This window comes from Pungitius pungitius, chromosome 17 (assembly GCF_949316345.1).
Source record: "Pungitius pungitius chromosome 17, fPunPun2.1, whole genome shotgun sequence".
NCBI lineage: Eukaryota > Metazoa > Chordata > Actinopteri > Perciformes > Gasterosteidae > Pungitius > Pungitius pungitius.
In genome coordinates this window covers 3,866,412-3,893,906 of record NC_084916.1, presented here as the reverse complement: position 1 = coordinate 3,893,906, position 27,495 = coordinate 3,866,412, and the positions used below count along the sequence as shown (strand labels likewise).

General features: G+C 43.6%; 2 protein-coding genes across 2 annotated transcripts in view; one reads left to right on the top strand and one right to left on the bottom strand.

The window, feature by feature from the left end:
* LOC134107051 (H-2 class I histocompatibility antigen, Q9 alpha chain-like) overlaps nucleotides 1-27,495 on the bottom strand; it is a 66,954-nt gene that overhangs the window by 16,168 nt on the left and 23,291 nt on the right. The gene's annotated exons all lie outside the window — the stretch shown is intronic.
* Nucleotides 195-3,961, top strand: LOC134107096 (tapasin-like). Its single transcript, XM_062558431.1, is given in 9 exon segments — nucleotides 195-255; nucleotides 1,041-1,217; nucleotides 1,673-1,906; nucleotides 1,909-1,920; nucleotides 2,025-2,384; nucleotides 2,554-2,877; nucleotides 3,383-3,484; nucleotides 3,651-3,679; nucleotides 3,840-3,961. Coding segments are annotated over 9 exon segments (1,311 nt in total). The 3' UTR covers nucleotides 3,852-3,961.

The following is a 27,495-nucleotide window of genomic DNA, read 5'->3' as shown; positions in this document are numbered from 1 at the left end:
CGCTGAGTTTAGTTGATTTAATTTTTAGTCCGAACTTTACCTTTGTTATCGCTAGGCGTTGAATGTGTTTTTTTTATTTTGAAATCAGGGTTACCCTAACCCGGAAATACATACTATGTGTTTCTAGCTTGTAGGTGAAAGTAAAACTAAAATGTACCACTTGGTTGGAGTGTAGCAGCATCGTCAGACCAACCATGAGCAACATGTCTCCAATGTACGCGCTGTGCCTGGTAGCAGCGATGTGCTGCGGTGAAGGTGAGTTCACGTTAACAGGCTCTCTGGAGTCTTTTATTCAAATGTGTCTCTGCTGCTGTCCTCACTGCAAACACCGTCATTTACAAGTGTGACTGCTATTGAAAGATGGTTATATGTCATTATCCATCGGATTCTTCATATGCCGAACTAAGCACGACATACATTCACATAATATAATGAGTTAAGCCATTTCCTGCTCATTGCATATTGTTAACTTTAACATAGATGATGTTAAATAATGGTACAAACAAGAGAATCTGATGTGACGCGTTCAGGGCATCAGCGCCCCCTCGTGGCTGAACATGTTACCGCGCAGCATCGAGAGGGGAGAGAGATAATCAATACTCCGAGATCACTTTAAAGAGTCCACAGCTACAGATTCTATACTGGAGAAAAGATTGTCTTTAAAGTCCAAACATTGACATGAAAAAGGAAAGGAGAATCACTTTAGTCAACCACATGTGTATGTGTTAAGTTTTTCTTTTCTTTTTGGTTTTGATTCCTGCCATGCTTTGTCTCTGTATTTTGTATTCCTATAATATTAACAACTGCTACATAGCATTTTTTTACATGTAAAAAATATAGTAAATACATTCAATTAAAGGTTATGGCCAGATGCTAAGACCCAGTGCTTGTGCTGTATGGATGAATATTAGGGGATTGTTGAAGTTGCCACTGAATAATCCGTGATAATAATGATAATCAAATACTGTGGACTATAATATCAGACTGTAGTGTAATGTGATGATCTTGCTGTTCCTGATGTCGTTCCTTTCTTGTGAATGTGTCCTGTCCTGTGTTGGAGTGCTGGTTTGTGCAGGAGAAGACGGGTCGAGGAGGAGGTCTCACTGCAGCTACAACCCTGGAGAAATCCCTTCTGCACATCCAAACCGACCCCCACCCTGCAGAGAGCCAGCAGGCTCCATCCGACATCCACCCCGACAGAGTCTTCCTCATCACCGGTCAGTCCGGGTGACGCACAGAGCAGCATGTGTGTAGATGTGGGAGAGAGAGAGTGGGTGTGTCTGTGTGTAGTTTTCTGTTTACCTTTAAAGTCAATCAGAGAGCGTTTAATACCTATGCTCCACAAATGTACCGATCATGTGCACTTATGGATCAAATATCTTACCTTTCTTGTTTGATATCCCATCATTATATGGATATATGAGTTCAGTGTTGCTTAATTACACCATTCCTTTCTCAGCCAAGTATCTGTTAAATGTTGAATTATTAGGAAGGGATCAGGAAAGCAAAAGGTATTTAGTACATTTGTCACGTTTTTTAAGCAGGCGTAGTATTCATCTCCCTCTTGAGATGTTGTGATTTATTTGATGTAGAAATAGTTTGAGCATCTGTAAACCTGCAGTTGACCATAACAGAATAAAGATGTAACTTCGTATGACTCGTGCCTCCTCAGACCCAGCCGGCACTCTCTGCCACCGCTCTCTCAATCCTCCCAGAGGCTCAGTGGAGAAGCCTCAGTGTGAGATCAACCCCTTCCTGCCGCAGCCCTCCACCCTCAAATGGGCATCTCCACTCACAGACTCCGCCTCCAGCCCCATCTACCTGCAGGCCCATTGGTTCTCCACTGCCATTCAGGGCCTCAACGGACAGCTGGCCGTTTCCACCATCACTCGTGCTGCCACGGCAACCACGAGCACAAAGGTAAGGATTCACGACCCAGGAGACCGGTCCGAAAGACGACTTCTGTCACGAGGGCCGCGCACAACCCGGCTGAGATGAACACGACTCTTTGTCCGTCTCCTCAGTGATCCTCAGTGTGACCACTACAACCGTCTCCGTGCAGTCCAGACTTGGGGGGCCGGTGCTGCTGGATTGCGGCCTCTGGGCCGACCCCTCGTCGCCTCTCTCCGGGTCGGGTTTTGCCGTAGAGTGGCGCTACCAGTTCAGAGGGGAGGGGCGCTTGGTTCTGGCCTACGACGGCAAAACGGACCGCCTCGCTGACGTCCAGGAGGAGGGGGCCACGCTGGACTACGAGGGCTTGCACCAGAGAGGGAATGCGTCCCTGATCCTGCGGGAGGCTGAAGTGCGTCACTCGGGCTTGTATATTTGTACGGTGTATCTGCCCCACCTCGTGGCTCAGGTGACCATGGAGCTCCAGGTTGTAGGTGAGGGAAAAGGGACGCTGTTGTTGTTTAGTACCTGCTGTCATACGAGGCTGAAATGAAGAGTTCATAAGCTCCAGAAGAACCGAGAATCCATCGCACCACATTGTTATTAACTTTCTCTTACTGTCTCTCTTTGTCTTTGCTCCTCTCTTCTCCCTCTTGTTCCCAGAACCTCCATCCCTCTCCATCCACCCGTCCCCTCTGCCCCTCGCAGTCCCCGGCCAGTCTTTGGCGGTCCAGTGTGAGGCGTCTGGCTTCGCCCCCCTCGGCCTGGAGCTGAGCTGGGAGTTCAAAGGCTCCGATGGGAGGTCCAGGCCTCTGGGGTCGGGCAGCTTGACGGGCCACCGGGAGGCCTGAGACGGAACCTACAGCCAGAGCACCCGGCTGGAGCTCGACTCCACCCAGCTGGACCTGGGCCCAGGAGGGGAACTCACCTGTGTGGCTGTCCATCTCGGGGGCCCCCGACGGGCCAGCGTGGCCCTCAACCGCATTGGTAATGCTGGAGAATGTGCCGAGTCCTTTATGAAGCTCGTTTGGTGGACTTTGTCTAATGAAAGAGGCCCAGTGGGGATTTTTCTGCACATGTTTGTGGAACGAGAAAAGGATTGACGTTAAACTGTCCACACGTTGTTGTGAAGGTTGTTTATTATGAGATTTTTATTATTTTTAAGTTTTTTCCTGGTTGTAAAGGAAGCATTCCAGTTAGGTGATGTCATCTTTTGTTAAACAGTGCTGATAACATCTGACCTTCTTAGTATAAAACGTGGAATAAAAGGAGCTCGTATTATCAACAGAGTGAGGAGCTCACAATGCTGGCGTATACAGCTTATGACTGCTGTTTGCCCAGTAATGACATCCTCCACATCTACTATATATGTGATGGCCTCTGTGGAATATGGAAGTCTTTAAATAAAAGACTTGAATCCAGCTGGTCCACTAAGATGGACGTCCACGTGTAGGAAGTATTTAAGGCTTGAACTCCTCTCTTGTCCTGTCAGGGTTCAGCTCCCCCTCCATCGAGGACTCCATGGCGATGGTGGGTGTGGCGCTGGTGCTCTACGGTCTCATCAAGTTTGTCTCTTGGACCGTCACCAGCTCAGGTAACAAAGAACCCAGACACAAAGCCATGTGTACAAACTAAGAATTGATTGATTGATTTGAAACTACAAACCGGATTGATACTGTCTCACCATTTTCCATTTAATAAGATGATTAATAAGATATTTTAAATCCATTTGTGTGACTCTTCATCTTTTCACTGCACAGGCTCAGATGAGGCTGGTCAACAAGAAAAGGTGATGATCCTCTTTAAACTATTAACTAATCCCAAATGTATGGTTCTGGATGCTTTCACCCAGACCGCTGGTCCACTCATACGTTATTATAACCCTGAAGAGGCTCCTGCTTGTTTTGCACGTCTCAATCAATAATGACTTCTACTCCTTCCACTTACAGAAGGACAAGTGAAGAAGACTGAAGTCCACTGCTGGGAAGTGTCCAACAGAACCAACCGAGCCGCCTGTTTTTGGTTCTAAGGCATCATTGAGGAAGGGCCTATGTTTTATAGTATATATATATATATATATATATATATATATATATATATATATATATATATATATAGTGCATCTTGTCACCCTTGAAAGGTGCCAGAAACTTAGAGGAGTTTTGAAGTATTTTTGTGGAAGATGCTTCATTATGAATCTTCTTTATATTTAAGAAATAAAACTAAAATGGCATCTTTTGTAAAGAGTACAGGACAGATAAATAAATATAAGACCCACAAAATCCTCTTTTTGTAAATATTGAAAAAGAAATGTATGTATATTGTGATATTTTTGTTTGTTGTTTGTGTATTGATATCATTATGTGTATGTAGGAATGCTTCAACAGCCTGGAGTATTGCAATACATCTAATTTATACAGTTTTGAGGAAACATATTTCTACCACACAGAAATTTAGAAATTCTAAATAAGTGTTTAAATTCAGATTCTAATTAGTCTGCATCTGAAATGAAATATTTCTAAATATTTTTCTCAACCTTTTGCTGGTAGTTTCCTGTTTAAAATGATCATCAAGCCTGCTGGTGTGATATAATGTTGGAAAATAAACTTTAAATGATTATCAGTGGATTTAAAATAGTATAATTGGAAAATCTGTCCATATACATATTTTAAAAGACTTTAATGGTTTTGATGTTTTTGTTTTTTAACGTTTAGGTCTGCAGGGATGAGACATATTTATTAATAAAATCCTTTGTGATGAAGGTCTGTGTAGTTTGACCGACCTCCAAAAGAGGGAAACGTTATTTATGAAAAGGGTTCGACATCCATTGTCTTTTTCAGAATAAAATGGACAGGGAACTTTTTTTGAGTAACGATTGAGTTAAAAATACATTAGCATCTTAAAATGAATAAATTGAGACATACAACGAATCAATGAAGTAATACATTCAAAAGAACTGTATGAGTTATAGAATCACTATACATTTATGGTTTGTTATTATCGATCATTATAACCTATATACATTTAAATAATACAAATTTGTCAACGTTGGGAGAATTCATTTGTATTCATTTTGCTTTCTCTGTGTACAGACGTCAATTTGAGGTCAGACTTTTGTCATAGTGTCATGTAAACATACAAGGATCCAAACTTCAAGTATTGGTGTTTATTCACACTCATCAAAACCAAGACAAAGTCAGAACATCCAGGCCTGACATGATTCCTGGTCAATATCTCCACATGCCTCCTCCATTGCCTGTAAAAGGACTACCTGTTGATAAGGATGACTGTCGTACACCTTCCATCGCCAGGCAGAGACAAACTCCTCCATGGGATTTAAGAATGGAAAGTATGGAGGGAGGTTGAGTGCCATGAAGAATGTGTGGTCTGTAAACCAGTTGCGGACCAAAGCAGCCCTTTGGAAACTAACATTGTCCCATATGATGACATATCGGGTCTGCTCTGGTCTCTGAACAGTGAGCATGTCATGTAAGGTGTCCAGGAATGCTATAATGTGTGCAGTGTTGTACGGGCCTATGGTTGCATGATGGTGAACAACACCATTTTGGCTTATAGCTGCACACATGGTTGTGTTACCACCACGTTGTCCTGGGACATTGATGATGGCACGGGGTCCAATAATGTTCCTGCCACGTCTCCTGGTTTTACCGAGGTTAAAACCGGCCTCATCTACAAAAAGTAGCTCATGTCCCATGTCCTCTGCTTCTAGTTCCATGCCTCTCTGGACAAGACAAAACAAGTGCAACACATCAGGCCCATGCACAGCACTACAGTATGCACTTCCAAACTCAGAACATATGACCCTATAGCATACCTGCACACAGTCATATCGCAGGTGCTTTACACGTTCTGTGTTTCTCTCGAAAGGAACTCTGTAAATTTGCTTCATTCTTAATCTGTGGCACAAGAACATGATTTAGTGCAGAAATGCTTACACTGTGTATATTTTGAAAGATGGTGTCATTATCAAGTATGCGCTGCTGTATTTTGCTCAGTCTTATTGCATTATTGGCAATCACCATGTTCACTATGTGGGTCTCTTGCTCTGGAGTGAACATTCTTCCTCTGCCCCCAACATCTGGACATCTAGCAATTCTGTAAAGTAACATTTTCAGTATTTTTCCATGTTTGGTACTGTTGTGGTTCTCATTAGAGTATGGCAGTGCTACAAAGTACTTACCGATTCAGGGTCATCCCATGGTTGATGACATGGTCCACTATTGTAGCTCTGATGTCATCAGTTATTCTATTTCTTACTCGTCTTACCCTTCCTTTCCCCTCCTTGACCTCTTTTTGCTCCTCCTTGTCTCTTCCTTTAACTTCCTCTAACCTTCTCACTTCTTCAACTCCACGTCCTCTTCCTCCAACTTCTTCACCTCCTCGGCCTCCTCTGATCTCACTCTTCTCACTCTTACTGCTCCTTCCATTGTACTCCACACAGACAGCTCACCTGTGGCTTATTTATAGTGCTTAGGCTGATTGCAAAGTGAACTAATTATCTAAAACCAGACAGTTGGCAAAATAGTGTTAATGATAGCCATACATGTGTCTAATTTTGCTAGGAGTGTGTTGGAAATTTGGTAATTGAGTGTAAGCAGTCAGTTGTGTTTAAAGTTCTGCAAAAAGAGTGAATTGTGCCTACAGTTTTGCAAAGTGTGTGTTACAAAATTGCAAACTGAGTGCAAAGCAGTGTTTGTGCTTTTAGTTTTGCAAACTCAATGAGTGGTTTTGCTAAACATATTAATAGTTTTAGAAATTGTGCTACAAGAATCACGATTAGCGCTTAAGTATTCAGAAAAAACACTAGTACACTAGTGTGTTCCCCCTGATCTGAAAGTGTATGTGTCATTTTGTCATCAGAGTTACATTTTGACAAAGGAATGTTAGGTTTGGATAGTAGAGTTGGGTTTTTTATAGTAGTTTCAATTTGACACAGATGTGAATGGTATATTTCCCAGTGTTGTGTCATGTTTACTTGTGTGTGAGTTTTGGGACAATGAGTTAAGTTTTGCAAAATGTGTTCAAGCAACAGTCCAAAACTGTTGTATCAAATGTAATCAACGTGAGCACAGATAAGTTAAGATAAAAAACAGAAGCATAAACTAGGCTTTAAACCACTGGCTAAGTAACATTATGTTTCATGCATTAAAAAAACAGACTGGAGACTTTAATCAAAGCAATATGACAATGTTTATTTGTGACAGGAGTATTCTGTCCTGCAGTCATACGTGCACGGACCTGTTTACAGCCATTTAGCAACAGCAGAGAAAGGGCCCTTAACACAGAGTGCGCTCGCATAATTTAGTCTTTAAGAGCATTTTGGATTGGTTTACTATGATGGAGGCGGCTCCTTGTTTAGGACCCTCAGAGAGTCCCATTGGAGCACAGGGACGTCCATCCCTTCAAGCTCTCAATCATCAGGCCTCCCGTTGTTCACAAGTTCACTGCATATCTGCATGTTTTGCGATGCATGTGTTTACGTGTGAGAGCTAGGCTGCAGCTCCATATATGGACATGTTGGAGTTTCCTGTTTTTTCTACATGTGACCCTGAGAGTGTGTGCACTGTTATTATTCCATTATTTTTCAAGTGTAATTACAGTCTAGCGTGAGCATGCATGATTATATTTAATACTCAACAAGTGTGTTGGAAAAACTGGAATAATGTTCTACCACCGTACGCCAGGAAGTCAGAGCTCTTCCACATTGAGGCACATTCTGGGTCCTCTGATAATCAACATGTTTGTGCGTCGATGTCATTACCAGCCCCTGGGTTTTGTACAGAGCCCCCCCCCCCCCCTCTGTTATATTATGTTTATCTTCAAACCACATATTCCTGCTCCAGAGATGAAAACCTTTGAGTCGGCTTGGTGCATGACTTGTATGTGTGTCGACTCTGTCTCTATCTGCAAACATTAAATGTTCTGTTGTGAAACCAGTATTCAGTGTTAATTAGGGTTAAAAAGGTTGAGGTCCACCATGTCCCATCAGCATCTGAACAATATCTCTGTACGCCATGTGCATCAAGATTGAGCTTAAAGATGTAAGCAGTTCATCTCTGTGAATGATGGACAGAGGAGTCTTTTTGGTGCATTTAAATAAGACATCAATAGAAAAGTAGCTACGCATAAAGGAGGAAAGCACTCTATTTATATTCTGTTAAGTGCTGCAAGTTTCCCAGTCTGCACAACTGGAAAATGTTTTTTTTATATTTTGAAAACAGAACATAGAGCGTTTCAGCATTTATCAATTCATTATATTAGTCATTATTATTATTTATTTGGTGCACAATACTGTTTTTTGGTTTTATCACTGTTATGTTTAAATCAGTTCCAAGTTATTCAAATGTTAATATATGCTAATAAAGTTTTTTTGTTCAACATAATATCAACTACTTTTTTTTAAAGTGCGGGGGGGTGGTAGACCAAACCTTACATGTGTAAGTCATTTCTGGCTACCAAATTACTGAGGAATGTTTCTCTTTGTGGGCGTCCATGTCGTTCTGTGGCTTCAGATGTTTCTCTTCAACTTGCTGCACTTACAAACTTGTGGCTTCCTGTGGATCTTCTCTGCACACAACACAAGGCCTGCTGTGCTCAGAGTTGTGAGAATACCACATAACACAGCTGCTGTAAGGTAACCACTTGCCAACCTGAGGTGGTTCCTGGTTCAGGGTGTTACTGATTACGTTTGCAGCACTGTTTTCATGCGTCCACTAGATGGCGCTCATAAGCAATGATTCAGCCCTTTGGAGCCTTCAGAGAATCCCCTCATTGGGCCAAAGGCAGTTTGAAGGAAATCACGTGACTTCTGATTACATGTAAATGGCAAATGCAACCAAACCGAGGCGCTGTTACACTATCTCAAAGGACTCAGCACAGGTCAGGACTGGTGTCTCTTTGCTAAACTGACAGGGGATCAGTTTCTGTCAAACACATAAAACAAGATCAGTTTTTTGGCATCACACCTTCCTTTATGAAGTGGAAATGTCCTTAAAAGGTGTGTTTTTTTGAATGCTTTCCCCTTATCATCAACTGAGGAAACCACACAGCAGCGTAGTAACACTGTGCTGCATTAATGTTACAATCCTCATTGGGGAAGTTAGTGGGTTGATAAAGAAAGACAGGGGGGGGGGGGGTATCAACAGTATCACGACTTATCAAAAGGACTCATTTTCATATTAAGGATCAATAGTTGATCATGTTTGACCTTTTTCTATTGAGATGCTTCTGTCACACTGAATGAGACGAGTGTGGAAAAGAAGCTGCATCACTTTCTGTTGTGCTTCATGCTGCATCAGTTGCTCTCTTTCTTTTTGGCTCCTAAAGGAGAAGAGAAGCCGGCATCATGTGACAGTGAAGCCAATCTATCCAGTGACTCAGTCACCAGAGCTTGGCTCGGTTGTGTCTTGGATGAATCGGGTGCTCAATGAATGCACAACAAGCACAGAAAGTGAAAGTAACAAGAGCTCAGCACTCAGTGGTGCACAACAAAAGCTGCTGAGCGCATACGCACATCCAAAGATACACATTTACACACTATGTAGGTGCACAAAAGGTTTCAGGATGCACAATCATCTTTTCTAGATTTCTAGATTTTATATTCACATTCATCTGAAAATCTCACTAAGATGTCGAGCCTTTTGCCCTTTTGCCTCCTGTTATTGGAACCTGCAGGCAGCACTCAGGGTTGTAGATGTTTACGAGTCTGTGAGCCAAAACGTCGCCTTTATAAGAATAAGAATATGAATTTGTCCATATCTTACATTTACAGCAGAACAAGATTCTTGTGATGATCAAAGTACACATAAATGTTTTAAATGTAAATGAGTAAACTGTGTTCTGGGTGTACATGTCATTGTTCATTCAGGAATCCCTCACACTCAGGATGGTGACGTCCAGGAGAAGCAACAGCAGCACGTGTGTGGACACGTGTCTTCAGTCCCCATTTTGTGGAGACATCGTAACAAGATGGCGGTTAACGTTGCCGATGCTGAGCCTGATCTTTGTCAATAGAGGGGTTGGTGTTATGGCACAAAGCCTGATGTCACTTCCGTGTTTGTTGGTTTCTATGAAATGTCATCAGGCAACTTTCCAAAAACACACCTGCATTCAAACCAGAAATACAAGAGACCTATGGAAGTAAATCTGTGCCATCGGGGGTTGAAATAAAAAGTTGATTGAATTTCTAGCACTGAAGATTTATGCATTGAAATTATGTACCTGAATGTTTTTCAACATTAAAACACCGCAAAAAAATTCAACCTAAAAAAAAAAAATGTTGAAATATTTGAAATGGAGGCTACAATATTCAACCCAAATAAATTCAACCTTGGCACACCAACATCCGGGACACTAAGGAAGAGCAATCGATTCTAGATTCAAGATCAAGCTAAAGGAGCGAGCACCCAAAACACCTTCGGCTTCGGATTGTATCCATGTCCAATAATAACGGGACTTTAACTCTTCTTCATGCCATCAGTGTGGCAACGTATGAAGAAATACATAAAAGAACATATAATGTTCACCCTAAACCAAAACGTTTGCTTGCCACTGACGATATACAACTCTATTAAAATATACAAATCAACTGAAATCCCTTAATCTCGGTTGGCCGAGTGGGTAGCACAGCCGCTCAGAGGCACTACGTTATTTTGCGCGACACGGTTCGAATCCCGGTTGTGGCGGACTTTTAATAAATGTTCTTTTATGTATTTCTTCATACGTGGCAGTGACGTAGTGCTCACTTATACAATCGTAATCGCTGCAATGGATATGGGATGCATTTTTGAACATTTTCAGAACAATATGTTTGCAAATGTGTGACGACTCAAGTGACGGAGGCAGACAACACCTGCCTGCCGGGGGGAAACAAACACGCACCCGTAGCCAAACCAGTAGGTTCAAAAACCAGTAGGCACGTAACACCGGGGGAAAACAAACACAAACACGCACCCGTAGCCAAACCAGTAGTTCAAAAACCAGTAGGCACGTAACACCGTCACTGAAAAATGGGTTCTCGTTTCAGACTTTACGAGCAAATACAGGATCCCTTTGAGATAAATTCTAAAGCCTCGCATTAAGACGTACATCCCTTTATGTAAGACTCTGCGCTACTTGCAGGTCGCTGTGTTGTGCCAGATCCTCAATAAAGTTTACCCATGGTCATGAAGACTCATTTAACGTTACGTGGACTTTGAATGTCGCTTAATACCCAACTGAGATCGGCTTGTGCCGCTCAGAAAAAGGATCCTTCCACCGACGCTACTGCGGTTATTCCTGCATGTCCTGTCGGGTTTATGCGTCTGCGCGCTCCGTTAAAGCCGCTGCCGCTGCCCCCCCCACTACGATACAGCGGCTCATCTGCCTCTTCAAGCGCGTTCCTGGTTTTCAAAACTCCGCCAATCACTCCTAACAGCTTGTCCAAGGATCTCAGCATTATTAAATGAATTCAAAACTAGAAGAAGAGGCGTATTGTGAGCGGCTGTACGCTCTCGTTTAACTTCCGCTTAGTTCATGTCCAACACAGTCTGTTAATGTACAAATGTCAGCTGTCTATTACGGAATCTTACAGACACAAACCACACTGATGACATGAAGAAGAGTTAAAGCCCCGTTATTATTGGACATGTTTACAATCCAAAGCCGAAGGTGTTTTGGGTGCTCGCTCCTTTAGCTTGACGCACGCTACTGATCTTGAATCTAGAATCGATTGCTCTTCCTTAGTGTCCCGGATGTTGGTGTGCCAAGGTTGAATTTATTTGGGTTGAATATTGTAGCCTCCGCATATTGGTGTGCCAAGGTTGAATTTTTTGCGGTTGAATATTGTAGCCTCCATTTCGAATATTTCAACATTTTTTTTTTTTAGGTTGAATTTTTTTGCGGTGTTTTAATGTTGAAAAACATTCAGGTACATAATTTCAATGCATAAATATTCAGTGCTAGAAATTCAATCAACTTTTTATTTCAACCCCCGATGGCACAGATTTACTTCCATAGAGACCACACAAACACTAATATCTGGTTACAAAAGCTCAAAGGCCTCAAACTACTAACCAGTAGAACAAATTCACAATCACCACCTAATAATTGTCCTGTATTACGCATTTTCCTGCTCTTCTTTGCACGGTGTGACTCAGTGGGACTCATGCCGAGTCAGTTGGGCCTGAATAAAACCTGCAAACTCTGCTAAACCCCAACTTAATATATTGTGCTTTCACTTTGTCCTCTGTTGAGTTAATTAGCTTTATTTATTTAGCACTTTACATGCACATAATTCTGCACAAAGGTACTTACACATATTTAACTACCATGAACAAAAAGTAGGAAAGAATATTTGTAATATTTGTGAAATAAAACTCCACTAAGTGGTAAATCCTATGTTTTGAGGTGTCTCTTCTTTCTGGGGTGTCGTGGCTCAAAGTGACCTCAAAGTAAGAAAGAGCAGCTTTGATGGATCTTCTGGCTCGTGGAGGATCATCAAATGATGATGTAATCCGTCACATAAAGGAGCATAAAACCTCCCAGTTGATGACTTTCTAAACCAAAGTCACAGAACTGCCCAGAACCTGCAAGCAAAGTTTTTGCCTGAGTTTCCTCCCCTCAATAAACAATAAAAGAATAAGAGAATAATACAAGGCGTTACGTTATTTTGCCAGGCCATTTCCTTCAGAAATATTACTACATTACTGTCGTACTCATTTGGGAGAGTTTCAAGAAGTCTAAATTCCAGGAGCCAACATCAGACTGAGGATGAATATGACTCAGTGAGTGCAGAGAACTTGTGTTTAAGAGCAGGAATTCATCCGATGGATCAGACTTCATAATTGCTCATTAATAACAGTTTGTCATGATTAACACATCTTGGTGAGTAACTGCCTCATATGAGCAAATTTCCTGCATTATCAATGCTGTTATGTAGATGGTTGAGAGCTGGATGCACTAAACACATTAATAGGAATCACCACACAGATAAAATGAATGGAAATGTAGCTACTTGTCGTGTACCTTTGCCTCTACTGTACATAAGAAGTACTGAGAAGTGATTGATGGTACAGAACTTGTCTAAAATACAAGCCCTGAGGGACGTGAAGACGTACCTTGTTTTCACTGGTCATGTCCAGAGAGATGGTTATGTCATCCAGAATGAGGACCTGTGGCTGCCTGACCACAGCTCGAGCGATGGATCAGTATAAACCCATCCTTTCATGCTCACAGCTCGCTCTTCGGGGCCAATTGTGTGGATGCAATAACTTTTCTATGGATGTTGAGTTTAGCAGCTTAAATATTATTAAATAGAAAGTCAAACAGTTCTATCATTAATCAAGCTCTACAAATGGTGTGTTCTGTGCTTTACAGTAAAAAGAGAGCTCACCTGCATCGTAGCCCTCCTCCAGCTTCATGATGAAGTCATGTGCGTTGGCTTTGCGTGCTGCTTCCTGGATCTCATCCAATGAGCATTCAGCGAGCCCGTAGGCGATGTTGTCTCTGATGGAGCCAGAGAAGAGGACAGGCTGCTGGCTCACCAAAGCAACCTGTCAATCACACTGTCATCAGCCTCCAGTTCCCAGGACCCCTGTGGCCTCCAGGTATCTATGCATGTATGGTTTTCCTTTCTTACTGATGCACTGTAAAAAATCGCTGTGATATCCACAGTTATTTACTGTGTTTGTGAGCAGTAAGCTACTGTAAAACCATTTCACAGTAATTTACTGTATATTCAGTCAAAGATTACAGTAGTCAATAATGTAGTGTGAAAATCACAGTAAGTAAAATGTACTGTTGTAAATCACAGCAACACATTGTGTACTGTATAAAACACAGTAAATAATAAAGTACTGCAGAACATCACAATAGCCAAAAATGTACTGTAGTAAATTACAGTAACTAAAAATTACTGTTGTAAATCACAGCAACACATTGTGTACTGTATAAAACACAGTAAATAAAAAAGTACTGCAGAACATTACAGTAGCCAAATAGGTACTGTAGTAAATCACAGTAAGTAAAATGTACTGTTGTAAATCCCATCAACACATTGTGTACACAGCAGAGATGCTCACGAGTCCCAAAGCTCGAGTCCGAGTCGAGTCTGAAGTCACGCGTGTGTGCGACTCGAGTCGCACTCGAGTCCGAGTCTCAAACTCGAGTCCCCATCTCTTATCAACGTCCCTTTTACCGTAAAAAAAAAAAAAACATACCAACAACGTTTTACTCCTCCTTTACTCTTTACTTAATGTTTTTTTGTGGTTTTTCCCATAAAATGAAAATACGAAGCGTAGCCGCTAAACCGGAAGTACGTAGATTTTCACAGTAAGAATCGACGCAACCTTCTAATGACAGCGGTTACCAGGGTAACAAGAGGAGAAAAGTTCATTAACGGATATAAATAAATAAGCCTGGTCTGACGGGATGTGTTAGCAGCAGTAGTTGACTACACTCGCTGCTCTTGTCCACGTATTGTTTTGCTTCAGTGAGCAGAGCAGAGACAGTTTAAGGAGATCGCAGAGTAAACGCATACGTCCCGACGTCAGCGAACCGTCGGTCGGACCCTCATCCCCAGCCCCCCCCCCCCCCCCCGTCAGCGCCACCCAGCAGCGGCTGCTGTCTTTCTCGTGTGTGGCCGCGCGCGCGCAGCCAGCAATAGATGTCGATGTACGTGTTACGTAGGCAGGTAACGGAGGGAGCGGTATAGCGAGCTCATCAGATTTTTCCTAAAATGAAACATTGTTCACGAGTCCCAAAGCTCGAGTCCGAGTCGAGTCGGAAGTCACGCGTGTGTGCGACTCGAGTCGCACTCGAGTCCGAGTCTCAAACTCGAGTCCCCATCTCTGGTACACAGTAAATATAAAAGTACTGCAGAACATCACAGTAGCCAAATATGTACTGTAGTAAATCACAGTAAGAAAAAAGTTACTGTTGTAAAGTAAAGCAATACATTTTGTACTGTATAAAACACAGGTAATATAAACGGTACTGTAGAAAATCACATTAAACAAAAATTGTGAAATAGTTTTTGACTGTGCTTGTGAGCAGTACTACTACTACTACTGTAAAATCACAGTAATTCATTGTGTATTCATTCAAGTCCGTAATTAACTGTATAATATCAAATTAACAATTTGTGTACTGTAGAAAAACACAGTAACCAAATAGTCACAGTCATTAAAAATGTGAGAAAAAATTACTGTAGAAAGTCAGCAAGTAGTGTACTGTGTATTTATTTATTCAACATATGATGATATTTCTTTACAAATTTCACAATATACACCATATTATGCAAATAGGTTAGTTTAGATGGTAAAGCTCTTAATTGCAACCACATTAAATCAATACGATTGTTGGAACTTGAAAAGTTGAACTTTATGTGCATGGACCGCAAATAGTTAATCTCAAGTTACTTTTTTGTAAAGTGGAGTATTCGTTTGAACTCTCTTTTGGGCACAGCTGCACCCATTCTGTGACTGATTTCAATGGATAGGATGGTCGTACAGCTCAGCACAACAGTACTGGAGTGGAAATAACAAGTTACCCTGCACGACTAGCGTACTAAATTGAGTTACAGGATTTGTGCTGGTTACATTTTTTTTCATGCCACATTTTTTAACAAACAACGAGTGGGACACAATTGAAGGACTGGATCTGAAAAGACAAGATAATTGCCTGTAAGTTGAATGTTTTTCTGAACATGCTCTGTCCTGACTAAATCTAGCGTTAATTATCAGTTCAGTAATTTATTTGTAGTGTTTTATGTTAGCAAAAATGTTTTTTAGTTCCAACCGTTTCAAAATTGTGTTTACCTTTCTTCCGTTAACTTATCCAAATGCCATACTAATGTATGGTTTGTAAATTCAGTGCAGCGTCAATTTCTGCAATCATTTTACATGTCTCTTGCGTCTCCTTCCTGTAATGATTGGGGACAGGATCAAAACTGCACCTGAAGGTGATGTTTGGCAGTTATTGCTCAAGCTAAGGGAGGTTGTTGATCTGATATTTGCACCCAAGATCCTCTCACGGTTTGGGTCCTCTTCCTGTCTTATTTTGTAGTTTTCTTGTCTCTCGTGTCTCTGGGTGAGCTTCACTTCCTGTCCTGTCCTGTGATTGCCTGATTGCTTCCACCTGTGTCCAATCACCTGCACCTCCCTTGTGTATTTAAGCCCCGTGTGCCTGATGTCCCTTGTTGCGTCATTGTCTGATGTCAAGTTGTCGTTGGTGCACGTTTTTCCTCGGTTTTGGTTTTTTGGAATAAAGAGCACTTGTTTTGGAAGATCCTGTGCTTGAGTCCTGCCTCCTTCCGCCTGCACCAGCGAACCACAGCCTGACAGATCCATACCAACCAAGTGGCATATCTCAAGATTCTTATTGAGGAATACCTCTATCAAAAAGCACTTTGTTTTCAGGAAAGTCGCTAAAAGCCAAACACCACTACCTTGTGCACAACCATGAGCTCATTCATTTTGGTCCACTTATTAGATTGTGGACATTGCGCTTTGAAAGAAAGCACAGCTATTTTAAGCAGTGTGCTAGAAAAATGCATAACTTTAAAAACCTCTGCAGTACTTTAGCTGAAAGACACCAGTTGCTACAAACATATTTACACTCCGGCAGCTTGGTTCCTCCAATGCTTCAAATAGGGGAAGCAACTAAGTTTGATGACCAACTATACCAGATTTGCATTCAGAGGGCTATCAGGCTCAAAGGCCTTTGTCCAGAAGACACCATTGAAACACCTTCTGTAACACAGGTACACTGTACAAAAAAGGCATGGCAGTTGTAGTGTCCCAAAATGATATTGGCTACACCTTTGGAAAAATTGTGCTCATCCTGATCAATCAGTCATGTGTGCATTTTGTTGTAGAGCTGTATTGGTCAGTGCCTGTCGTGGATCTTGGTGTGTCTATAAATCACTAATTCTGCTCATTATGAGTGTCTGACCATTCAGAGTCTTGCTGATTACTACCCATTGAATGAAAACAATAAGTTTGGTCTTCACTTGATTGCTGTTCACCATTCTGTGTGTTACATGTAAAAGACGAATAAATGGATTATATTGAGAGTGTGATAAAGGCATTGCTGCCACAACTAGATGGTGAGAGACTGAAGACGGTTGTTGCTCAGTTGGTGTCCAAGTTTGGAGTGGAAACACCAGATGATCTACAGTTCATCACGGAGGGAGACATTGGACATCTTCTAACACCCGTTCAGTGCAGAAAAATTATTAATGGCTGCAAAAGAGGTAAGCATTTCGATGTAGAAGCTTATTTTGCTCTGCTATTTATGTACATGTTTGAGTTGTTTGTAGCTCAAATGATTACAATAATCTTCCAGAATAGATGCAAATATTCTTCTCACTTTTGTTTTTGAATGCAGATCAAACAACATCAACCTTGGCCACATCTTTACCTGAGGCCGAAAACGAGTGGTTCCTCATGTCGTATTTTACCAGTCCAATCAGTTCACAGGAGAACAGCATTTGGTTCATTTGTCTCTCAGAAGAGCCATTGACAATGATGATAGACCAGAGGTAGAAGATCGCAGACACATGGTGAAAGACATCGGCGATTCCATGTGTGGACACTGCTTGAACCCCACACGAAAAGACTGTACAGCAGTAGCAAAAGCTATAACCCAGAAATATCCTGGGAGCTTTTTAGATTAAAACTGATGAGGGAGAAATAATTGGATGCGGATACTTCAGTTTACTGAATCAGCTCAAGACTAGAGTTGAGTATGTCAACAGAGGCAACACCCTCTCCCGTCTCAGGAAGCCCAGCTACTCTCAGACCAGTGATGATGACCAGCCAAGGTTAAAATATCTAGATTAGTAGTACGTATAATATCAAAATATTAGAAAACAAAAATGAAGGGGGAAAACTAGTAACATTGGACACTCACACATTCATGCACATCAAGGCTATTGGCAAGACTCTGGTTGACACAACCGTGTATTTCTGGGACCATCAGGTACTGTATGCATGAGTTAGACAGTAATTTCTGTGATGGCCACCAGGTAATTTGGCCAGTTCTTAAGCCTTGAACATTTAAGACTGTAAAAAATGTCTTTTGTGTCTGTTTTGTATAAGAGACTTTCAAATGAAATGTCTCATGTCTCAAAACTGCCTGATTCCAAATATTAACATCCATTTTCATTTGTATTTGTCATGCCCCTGGCTTCCTCTTCCCTCTTCGTCCCCTGTCTCCCTCTTGTGGCACTCTCAGGCCACCCCCTGCCCTTGCTCTCTCTCTCCCCTCATTACCCCTCACAGCTGATTCCCCTCTCGTCCTCATCATTGTCTCACCTGAAACCACTTCCACCTGATTTTGCCTGCTTCTTATTCCCTCCCTCTAGTCTCGTCTTGTTGTCGGATTATTCCATGAATGTAGACACACGCGTCAGCACTCGTCTCGTCCTGTCTTGCCCTGCACCTTCACCGTCCGCGTATTTGTGACTGTGCCTTTCCACAGAGTGCCCGACCGGCGCGCGCCCCCGGCAGCTCATCTGCTTTCACCTCTCTGCTGGACCCGGCTGGTAGGGAGCACCCCGGGATCCCCGAACGCTGTCCTCACGGGAGTAATCCTTATGCCCCTAAATTCCTGATTTCCCCTGTCTGCTTTTGTTATGTTTCCGGCCAACGCCAGAGGACTTTGAGTTTATTCGTTATTGAGGACTGTTTTTCCTTTTGACCATTAAAAGACTCTCTACTGCATCTCGCTCCTGGTTTCCCATCATTCCATCATAACAGAATAATCCGACCAGAAGATGGACCAGGCGAGTGGCAATCCTCTCCACCAGGCCGTCGAACTTCAGGGAGCCCTCTTGGGCAAACACGAAGAGGACCTATCTTCCGCGAGACGGACCATAGACTCCCTGACCGCCCAGATCTTGGACCTCACCCAGCAGTTCCACCTCCATCGCCTCGAGGCTACTGGGTCGACCGGGGCGCGCACCTCATCTGAGCCGTGAATTAACAACCCGCCTTGCTACTCGGGTGAGCCAAAACAGTGTCGAGCTTTCCTCACCCAATGCGAGGTTGCCGCTAAACCGGAAGTACGTAGATTTTCACAGTAAGAATCGACGCAACCGTCTGTCATGACAGCGGTTACCAGGGTAACGAGGAGAAAAAGTTCATGAGCGGAGATAAATAAATAATCCTGGTCCGACGGGGTGTGTTAGCAGCAGTAGTTGACTACACTCGCTGCTCCGCCGCTGCAACGCATACGTCCCGACGTCAGCGAACCGTCGGTCATTTTATTTTGTATAGCCCAAAATCGCAAATTACAAATTTGCCTCACAGGGCTTTACAGTCTGTACACATGCAACATCCTCTGTCCCGAAACCCTCACATCGGCAGAGGAAAAACTCCCCAAAATATGGAAAAACCCTTCAATGGGGAAAAAAGGGAAGACACCTTAGGGAGAACGTCAGAGGGCTCCCTCTCCCGGGATGGACAGACTGCAATGGATGTCATGTGTACAGAATCAACAATGTAAAAGATGTACAATACATTCAATATCTCTAACAGAAATGATACAAGTAGCAGAAAGATGTTGGTTTATGATGACAGTAATATGAATCATATTTAAAGTAATGATGATGGCAGCAGCCGGTGTCAGCAGAGCCATGCCAGGAGTCAGAACCGGGGTCCGCACGAAACTATGATCGATGGAGACCTGCTAGGCGAGAAAGCACAAAAAACTCCCGGAAAGAAGCTTAATTAGTGATGTACATTAATAAAACATGGATGATTGTGGAAGGAGAGAGTGAGAGTGAGAGAGGGGCTCAGTGTGTCCTAAGAAGTCCCCCGGCAGTCTAGGCCTAGAGCAGCTTAACTAAGGGCTGGTCCATGTTAACCTGAGCCAGCCCTAACTATAACTAACTATATATAAGTGCAGAGAAGTTAATACAGGAGTTATATGATCCCATTTCTTACTTCTTGTTAATACACGTGCTGCAGCATTCTGAATCAGCTGGAGAGGTTTAAGCGATTTACAAGAGCAGCCTGATAACAAAGAATTACAGTAATCCAGTTTAGAAGTAACAAATGCATGAACTAGTTTTTCTGCATCACTTTGAGACAGGAAGTTCCTAATTTTCGATATATTACGTAGATGAAAAAAGGCAGTTCTTGAAGTCTTCTTTATATGAGAGTTGAAGGACATATCCTGGTCGAAGAGAACTCCAAGATTTCTGACGGTGCTGTTGGATACCAGAGCAACTCCATCCATAGAGACTGTATCACGTGACAGCTGACTTCGAAGGCGCTCTGGGCCTATCTGTCATGGTTTTGGGCTCTTCCTGTCCCTTTTCCTCCCCCTACTGGTCTTTAGTTACTCAAACATTGTTTCCACAACTCATCAGCTGAATCCCATTATCTCCCCCCCCTTTCACACTGTTCTCTATGTTGTTAATTATTTCTGCTATTTCTAGCCCCCCTTTTCCTCTGTTCTCTGTCAGATTATTTCGCTACCCAAGCAGGAGGCACACTCACCGTCTCTTATGCTCAGTCGTGTCCTGTTGCGCCTTGTTTTTTACCGTCCAGACTCAGCGTCCGGCCCCGCCGAGTTGGAGGATCCCCCGCTGAACAGCCGCCACCCCGGCCAGCCGACTTTGTCGGAATGACGGACAGTGAACGCCTCTTCCCAGCCACTGACCTCTAGTGCCTCATTTAACCCAAGAGACTTTCTGTTTATTTCTTGAGAAGACTTCAGTTGTCATTTTTGTGCCTGCCTTCGTGGCTACCCCTCAGTTACCACCTTCTGATTAAAGATCATTATTTTTTCTGCATCTCGCTTTTGGGTCCTCTCTCTCCACATCACACTATCATGATAACTTCAGTTTTTTCAGAGTTTAACATCAGGAAGTTGCAGGTCATCCAAGTTTTGATGTCTCCAAGACAATCCTGAAGTCTAACAAGTTGGTTGGTGTCTTCTTGCTTGATCGATAGATACCGTTGAGTATCGTCTGCATAACAATGGAAGTTTATGCAGTGTTTTCTGATAACGTCGCCCAAAGGAAGCATGTACAGGGTAAATAGAATCGGTCCAAGCACAGAACCTTGTGGGACTCCGTGACCAACATTGGTGGTCCTTGATGATTCACCGTTCACAAACACAAACTGGGATCGATCCGATAAATAAGATTTAAACCAGCTGAGTGCAGTTCCTTTGATGCCAATCAAGTGTTCCAGTCTCTGCAGCAGGATACGGTGATCGATGGTGTCAAATGCAGCACTGAGGTCCAGCAATACAAGAAAAGAGACAAGTCCTTGGTCCGACGCAAGTAGAAGATCATTTGTAATTTTCACCAGTGCTGTTTCTGTGCTTTGATGCACTCGAAATCCTGACTGGAATTCCTCGAATAAAGCATTGTTTTGTAGAAAGTCACATAATTGATTCATGACTACAGAGGTCAGTGCGACGGGCCTGTAGTCATTCAGTCCTGTGATCCTGGGCTTCTTGGGAACAGGGATGATGGTGGAGGCCTTGAAGCAGGCTGGGACGTGGCATGTCACCAAGGAGGTGTTGAAGATGGCGGTGAACACAGGAGACAGCTGGTCAGTACAATGCTTCAGGGTGTGGGGAGAGACTGAGTCCGGACCGGCTGCTTTTCGGGGGTTTTGTCTTTTGAAGAGCCGATTGACGTCACTCTCCAAGACAGAGAGGGGCAGTGGGGGAGGGGAGAGTAGTCCTGAGGTGTGAGCACCTGATGGGTCGGGGGAGGTGGTGGAGTTGTGGGGGATGGAGACAGGACATTGTCTTTCAAATCTGCAGTAGAACTCGTTCAGCTCATCTGCCAGGCGGAGGTCATTCATGGAGTGGGGGGTTTTCGGCTTGTAGTTCGTGAGGTGTTTAAAGCCTCTCCAAACCGAAGCAGAGTCGTTAGCTGAGAACTGATGTTGGAGTCTCTCAGAGTACAGTCGTTTAGCGTCTCTCACCGCCTTGCTAAACCTGTATTTAGACTCTGTGTACAGGTCTTTGTCCCCACTCCTAAATGCCTGATCCTTCTGCAGACGTAGTTTCCTGAGTTCCGCTGTGAACCAGGGTTTGTCGTTGTTATAACTCACCCTGGTGCATGATGGTACACAGATGTCCTCACAGAAGCCGATGTAGGAAGTTACAGCCTCTGTGAACTAATCCAGATTGTCAGAAGCAGTCTTGAAACCATCCCAGTCTGTGCAGTCAAAACACGCCCGAAGATCCTCTAGAGCCTCGCTGGTCCACTTCTTGGATTCCCTCACCACAGGTTTACAGAGCTTTAGTTTCTGCCTGTATGCAGGAATCAGGTGGACCATGACGTGGTCGGAGTGTCCCAGCGCAGCACGAGGGACGGCGTGATAAGCCCTGCTTGCTGTAGTGTAGCAGTGGTCCAGTGTGTTCTCCTCTCTGGTCGCGCATTTAATAAATTGTTTGAACTTCGGAAGTTCATGGCTGAGGTTTCCTTTGTTGAAGTCACCGAGGACAATAACCAAAGAGTCCGGGTTGGTCCGCTCCACACGCCGTATCTGGTCGGCGAGTGTCCGCTGTGCCTCGTGCACGTTGCCCGCCGGCGGCATGTAAACACCGACCAGGATGAATGAAGCGAACTCACGGGGGGAGTAGAAGGGTTTGCAGTTGATAACATCCACATGAATGTTAAAGTCACCCAGAATAATTACCTTGTCCGTTTTAAGGACCAAACTCGTTAAGAACTATGAAAATTCACATAAAAATTCAGAATAAGGACCTGGGGCCCTGTACACTATTACAAAGAGAACCGGCTGGATTATTTTCCAGGTTGGTTGTGAAAGACTGAAAGTCAGACTTTCAAATGAGTTATAATCCAGTTTAGGTTTAAGGTTTATTAAAAGGCAGGAGTCATAAATAGCTGCCACTCCACCCCCTCGGCCTGTGCCTCGGGGGATATGAGTATTAACATGACTTGGAGGAGTCGCTTCGTTTAAGCTAGTACTCCCCATCCGATAACCATGTTTCAGTAAGACAGAAAATATCAACATGGTTGTCAGATATTAGTTCATTTACTAAAACAGCTTTAGAGCACAGAGATCTAATATTCAAAAGTCCCCCTTTAATTCTCCTAGTTTGTTGCACAGTTGTATTGTTACATTTAACTTCGATTAAGTTATTAAATATAAATCGGTTGTTTACCTTTAACTTAAATAACAGTGTCCGTGGGGCAGAAACAGTTTCTATAGAGTTAATTACGCTGAGTGACTGCTCAGAATGAAGCGCAGAGAAGTGTGTAAGACTGCGACTCTGCTTCCTGGTCTGAACTCTGGGTCATGGATTAAGTCCATTAGGAAACTGGGTCAGGTTCTTAGAAATGAGTTGAGCTCCATCCAAAGTTGGATGGATGCCGTCCCTCCTAATGTCACGGTTTGGGTCTGCTTGTCTTATTTTGTAGCTTTCTTGTGTCTCGTGTCTCTGGGTGAGCTTCACTTCCTGTCCTGTGATTGCCTGATTGCTTCCACCTGTGTCCAATCACCTGCACCTCCCTTGTGTATTTAAGCCCTGTGTGCCTGTTGTCCCTTGTCGCGTCATTGTCTACTGTCGTTCGTCATGGGAGCACGTATGGTCTTTGTTGGAATAAAGAGCACTTCGTTTCGGAAACCCCTGCGTTTGAGTCCTCCCTGCAACCAGCTTCCACCCACCCGTTGTGACAGAATGACGCGACCACCTAAGGACTCAGCAGGGTTTGAGCTGAAGAACCTGTTTTTGGGAACCCGTCTGGCCTTTGGTGGGCCCCGCAGCATGCAGCAGGCCGCCCGGCGCAACGCCAACCCCGGCTCGCCAGCAGGCTCCGGGCAGCGTTCCGGTCACCGTCCTCGCCGCTCCCGCCACCCCACGCTGACCTCAGGGGAGGTCACCACCGGGCATTCTCGGGCCCCCGAGACTGGGGTCGGGTTGGGCCGGAGCCCCCCGCCATGCAGCCGGAGCCTCACAGCTCGGCGCCCCCCGCCACGACGACGCCGGAGCCGCACAGCTCGGCGCCCCCCGAGACCCTGAAGCCCGGTCGCCATAGCGGCCGGCCCCCCGAAACCCTGAAGCCCGGTCGCCGTAGCGGCCGGCCCCCCGAGACCCCGAGGTCCGGCCGTCGTAGCGGCCGGCCCCCCCGAGATCCCGAGGTCCGGCCGTCACCCCGCCCGGAGGGACCCGACACCGTGCCGCCGACCCTTGAAGTCCCCTGGGCGGCCGGGGGTTGTCGGGTTCCCCGCCCTCCCTCCCTTGTCTGTTTTTCTGGGTTCCACCCTCCTTTAGGACCGTCTGGAATTCGGTCCTTGAAGGGGGGGTTCTGTCACGGTTTGGGTCTGCTTGTCTTATTTTGTAGCTTTCTTGTGTCTCGTGTCTCTGGGTGAGCTTCACTTCCTGTCCTGTGATTGCCTGATTGCTTCCACCTGTGTCCAATCACCTGCACCTCCCTTGTGTATTTAAGCCTTGTGTGCCAGTTGTCCTTTGTCGCGTCATTGTCTGATGTCAAGTTCTCGTTGGTGCACGTTTTTCCTCGGTTTTGTTTTTTTGGAATAAAGAGCACTTGTTTTGGAAGATCCTGCGCTTGAGTCCTGCCTCCCTTCAACCTGCACCCTCGTCACCTGACAGTGAGGGGGTCACATGTTGATGAAAATGGGAAGAATTAGATCTTAAAGCCTTTTTATTCTTTCAGTTTTTCAGTCCTTTTACTGTCAACCACATTATTTCTTTCAAAGAAATCCTGTTGTCAAAGTACAATAAATATTTTTTCAAATAATAATTCAGCTATGAAAAACAATTTTTTGGATGGCTGGTGTGAAGGTGACATCAATTAGTTGTATTATTGATGGGCATGAAATGTGATTAAAACATACAGGAAGTGTCAAATCTTTCCAGAACTAAAGCTGTTGGGTAAAATGTTCAAAGCTCTCGTGTTCCTGATGACTGGTCACAGTCTGACTATTAAATGACTATTAAATACTTATTATTATTATTAAATGAACTGGGTCATATCACAGGGCAAATTAAACGTGTATATATTTAGGTTGATTACATATTCATAGTTTAATGTATAATGGATTGATATCATTTTGAGAACGGCTCTGATGTCATCTGTTTCCAGGCAGAACCACAAACACTTTTGACAAAGGAAGTTTATTGGTCTGTATGAAAAAAGGTTAAACGTCTTAATCTTCACAGGTCTGTGAGGATGTTTGTTTTCTTTACCTTAAGTTCAACTTTAAAGGTCCCAGGATTCTAGCAGTGAAGAAATAAACAATTTTCTTTATATAGTAAAGTAGAAAGGCCCTGCAAAGATTTGTTCAAATATATGAATGTATACATACATATTAGTATTTTATAATGTAGGCATAACATTATATACGTACATACATCAATAAGAAGATGTATTTAAAAGAGCAACAGAACCTCCTGACGTTATAAAGTCATCAGTTGCCGGACAGATTCCAGTGCAACAGGTTTGTAAAGAAGCAAACTGAGGACAAAGAGCAGGAAGACACATGATGAGCAATCACAAATAACATGAATCACTTGTATCATTTCTTCTTATGGACATATACACTCACCGGCCACTTTATTAGGTACACCTGTCCAACTGCTCGTTAACACTTAATTTCTAAGCAGCCAATCACATGGCGGCAACTCAGTGCATTTAGGCATGTAGACATTGTCAAGACAATCTCCTGCAGTTCAAACCGAGCATCAGTATGGGGAAGAAAGGTGATTTGAGTGACTTTGAACGTGGCATGATTGTTGGTGCCAGAAGGGCTGGTCTGAGTATTTCAGAAACTGCTAATCTACTGGGATTTTCACGCACAACCATCTCTAGGGTTTACAGAGAATGGTCCGAAAAAGAAAAAACATCCAGTGAGCGGCAGTTCTGTGGGCGGAAATGCCTTGTTGATGCCAGAGGTCAGAGGAGAATGGCCAGACTGGTTCGAGCTGATAGAAGGGCAACAGTGACTCAAATAACCACCCGTTACAACCAAGGTGGGCATAAGAGCATCTCTGAACGCACAGTACGTCGAACTTTGAGGCAGATGGGCTACAGCAGCAGAAGACCACACCGGGTGCCACTCCTTTCAGCTAAGAACAGGAAACTGAGGCTACAATTTGCACAAGCTCATCGAAATTGGACAATAGAAGATTGGAAAAACGTTGCCTGGTCTGATGAGTCTCGATTTCTGCTGCGACATTCGGATGGTAGGGTCAGAATTTGGCGTCTACAACATGAAAGCATGGATCCATCCTGCCTTGTATCAACGGTTCAGGCTGGTGGTGGTGGTGTCATGGTGTGGGGAATATTTTCTTGGCACTCTTTGGGCCCCTTGGTACCAATTGAGCATCGTTGCAACGCCACAGCCTACCTGAGTATTGTTGCTGACCATGTCCATCCCTTTATGACCACAATGTACCCAACTTCTGATGGCTACTTTCAGCAGGATAATGCGCCATGTCATAAAGCTGGAATCACCTCAGACTGGTTTCTTGAACATGACAATGAGTTCGCTGTACTCAAATGGCCTCCACAATCACCAGATCTCAATCCAATAGAGCATCTTTGGGATGTGGTGGAACGGGAGATTCGCATCATGGATGTGCAGCCGACAAATCTGCGGCAACTGTGTGATGCCATCATGTCAATATGGACCAAACTCCCTGAGGAATGCTTCCAGCACCTTGTTGAATCTATGCCACGAAGAATTGAGGCAGTTCTGAAGGCAAAAGGGGGTCCAACCCAATACTAGCATGGGGTACCTAATAAAGTGGCCGGTGAGTGTAGAAATAAATATTATATATATATATATACTTACTTGACAAAGCAGCAAATTATACAGGAGAGAAACCTAAATAATGTTATTGTCACAGCAGTTGAAGCGTTGTTACTTTAGGACGCCATAGTGTGTGACCTCCCAGCAGAGAAGCCTGGAGGAGTAACTGGTGTGTGTTTTCTCAACTAGACGGAGACGCAGACCTTGGAGAAGCCTTGACGCATGTCTCGTGTGTTTATGTCATGAATTGGGAGACTAAGGTGCAGACCTTCCACCTTAAAGCATAACATGTGTGTGTCATCTCAAGTACATCATTCAGAGGGCTGAGACGCAGACCTCGCAGATCACATGACTTCTATGTGTTTCAACTCTGCTACTTGCAATTACTATTTATATTTAATAAATGTCCTGTTGTTTTACACTAGTCGAGTAAGAAGGTCTTTATCAAGGCGTCTCATGGTTTCTTGTTTAATGAAAAGTTAAATCCTCTTCAGATATCTGAAGAATCACTGCTTTGCTCCAACAATGTTTTCTCTTCGTGCTCTTTTGTTGGACGTCTACAGGTCAAAGACTCATCCATTTGTCCTTAGAGACAACCGAGGACACTGAAAATTCACATTATTGTAGATTCTCCAGCCACAACATGTGCTAATAAGACTCAGGATTTAGAAATGTTATTCTGTTATGATGAAATGATGTCAGGTGATGTGAGTCTTCCATCTGCAGCGACTCCCACATGCTTTAAAGCAGTAAAGTCAAGAACACAACATTTAGAGGTCAAAGGGCAGCAACAACATGCATGTGATTGTGGCTGCAGTCACAGAGGGGAAGC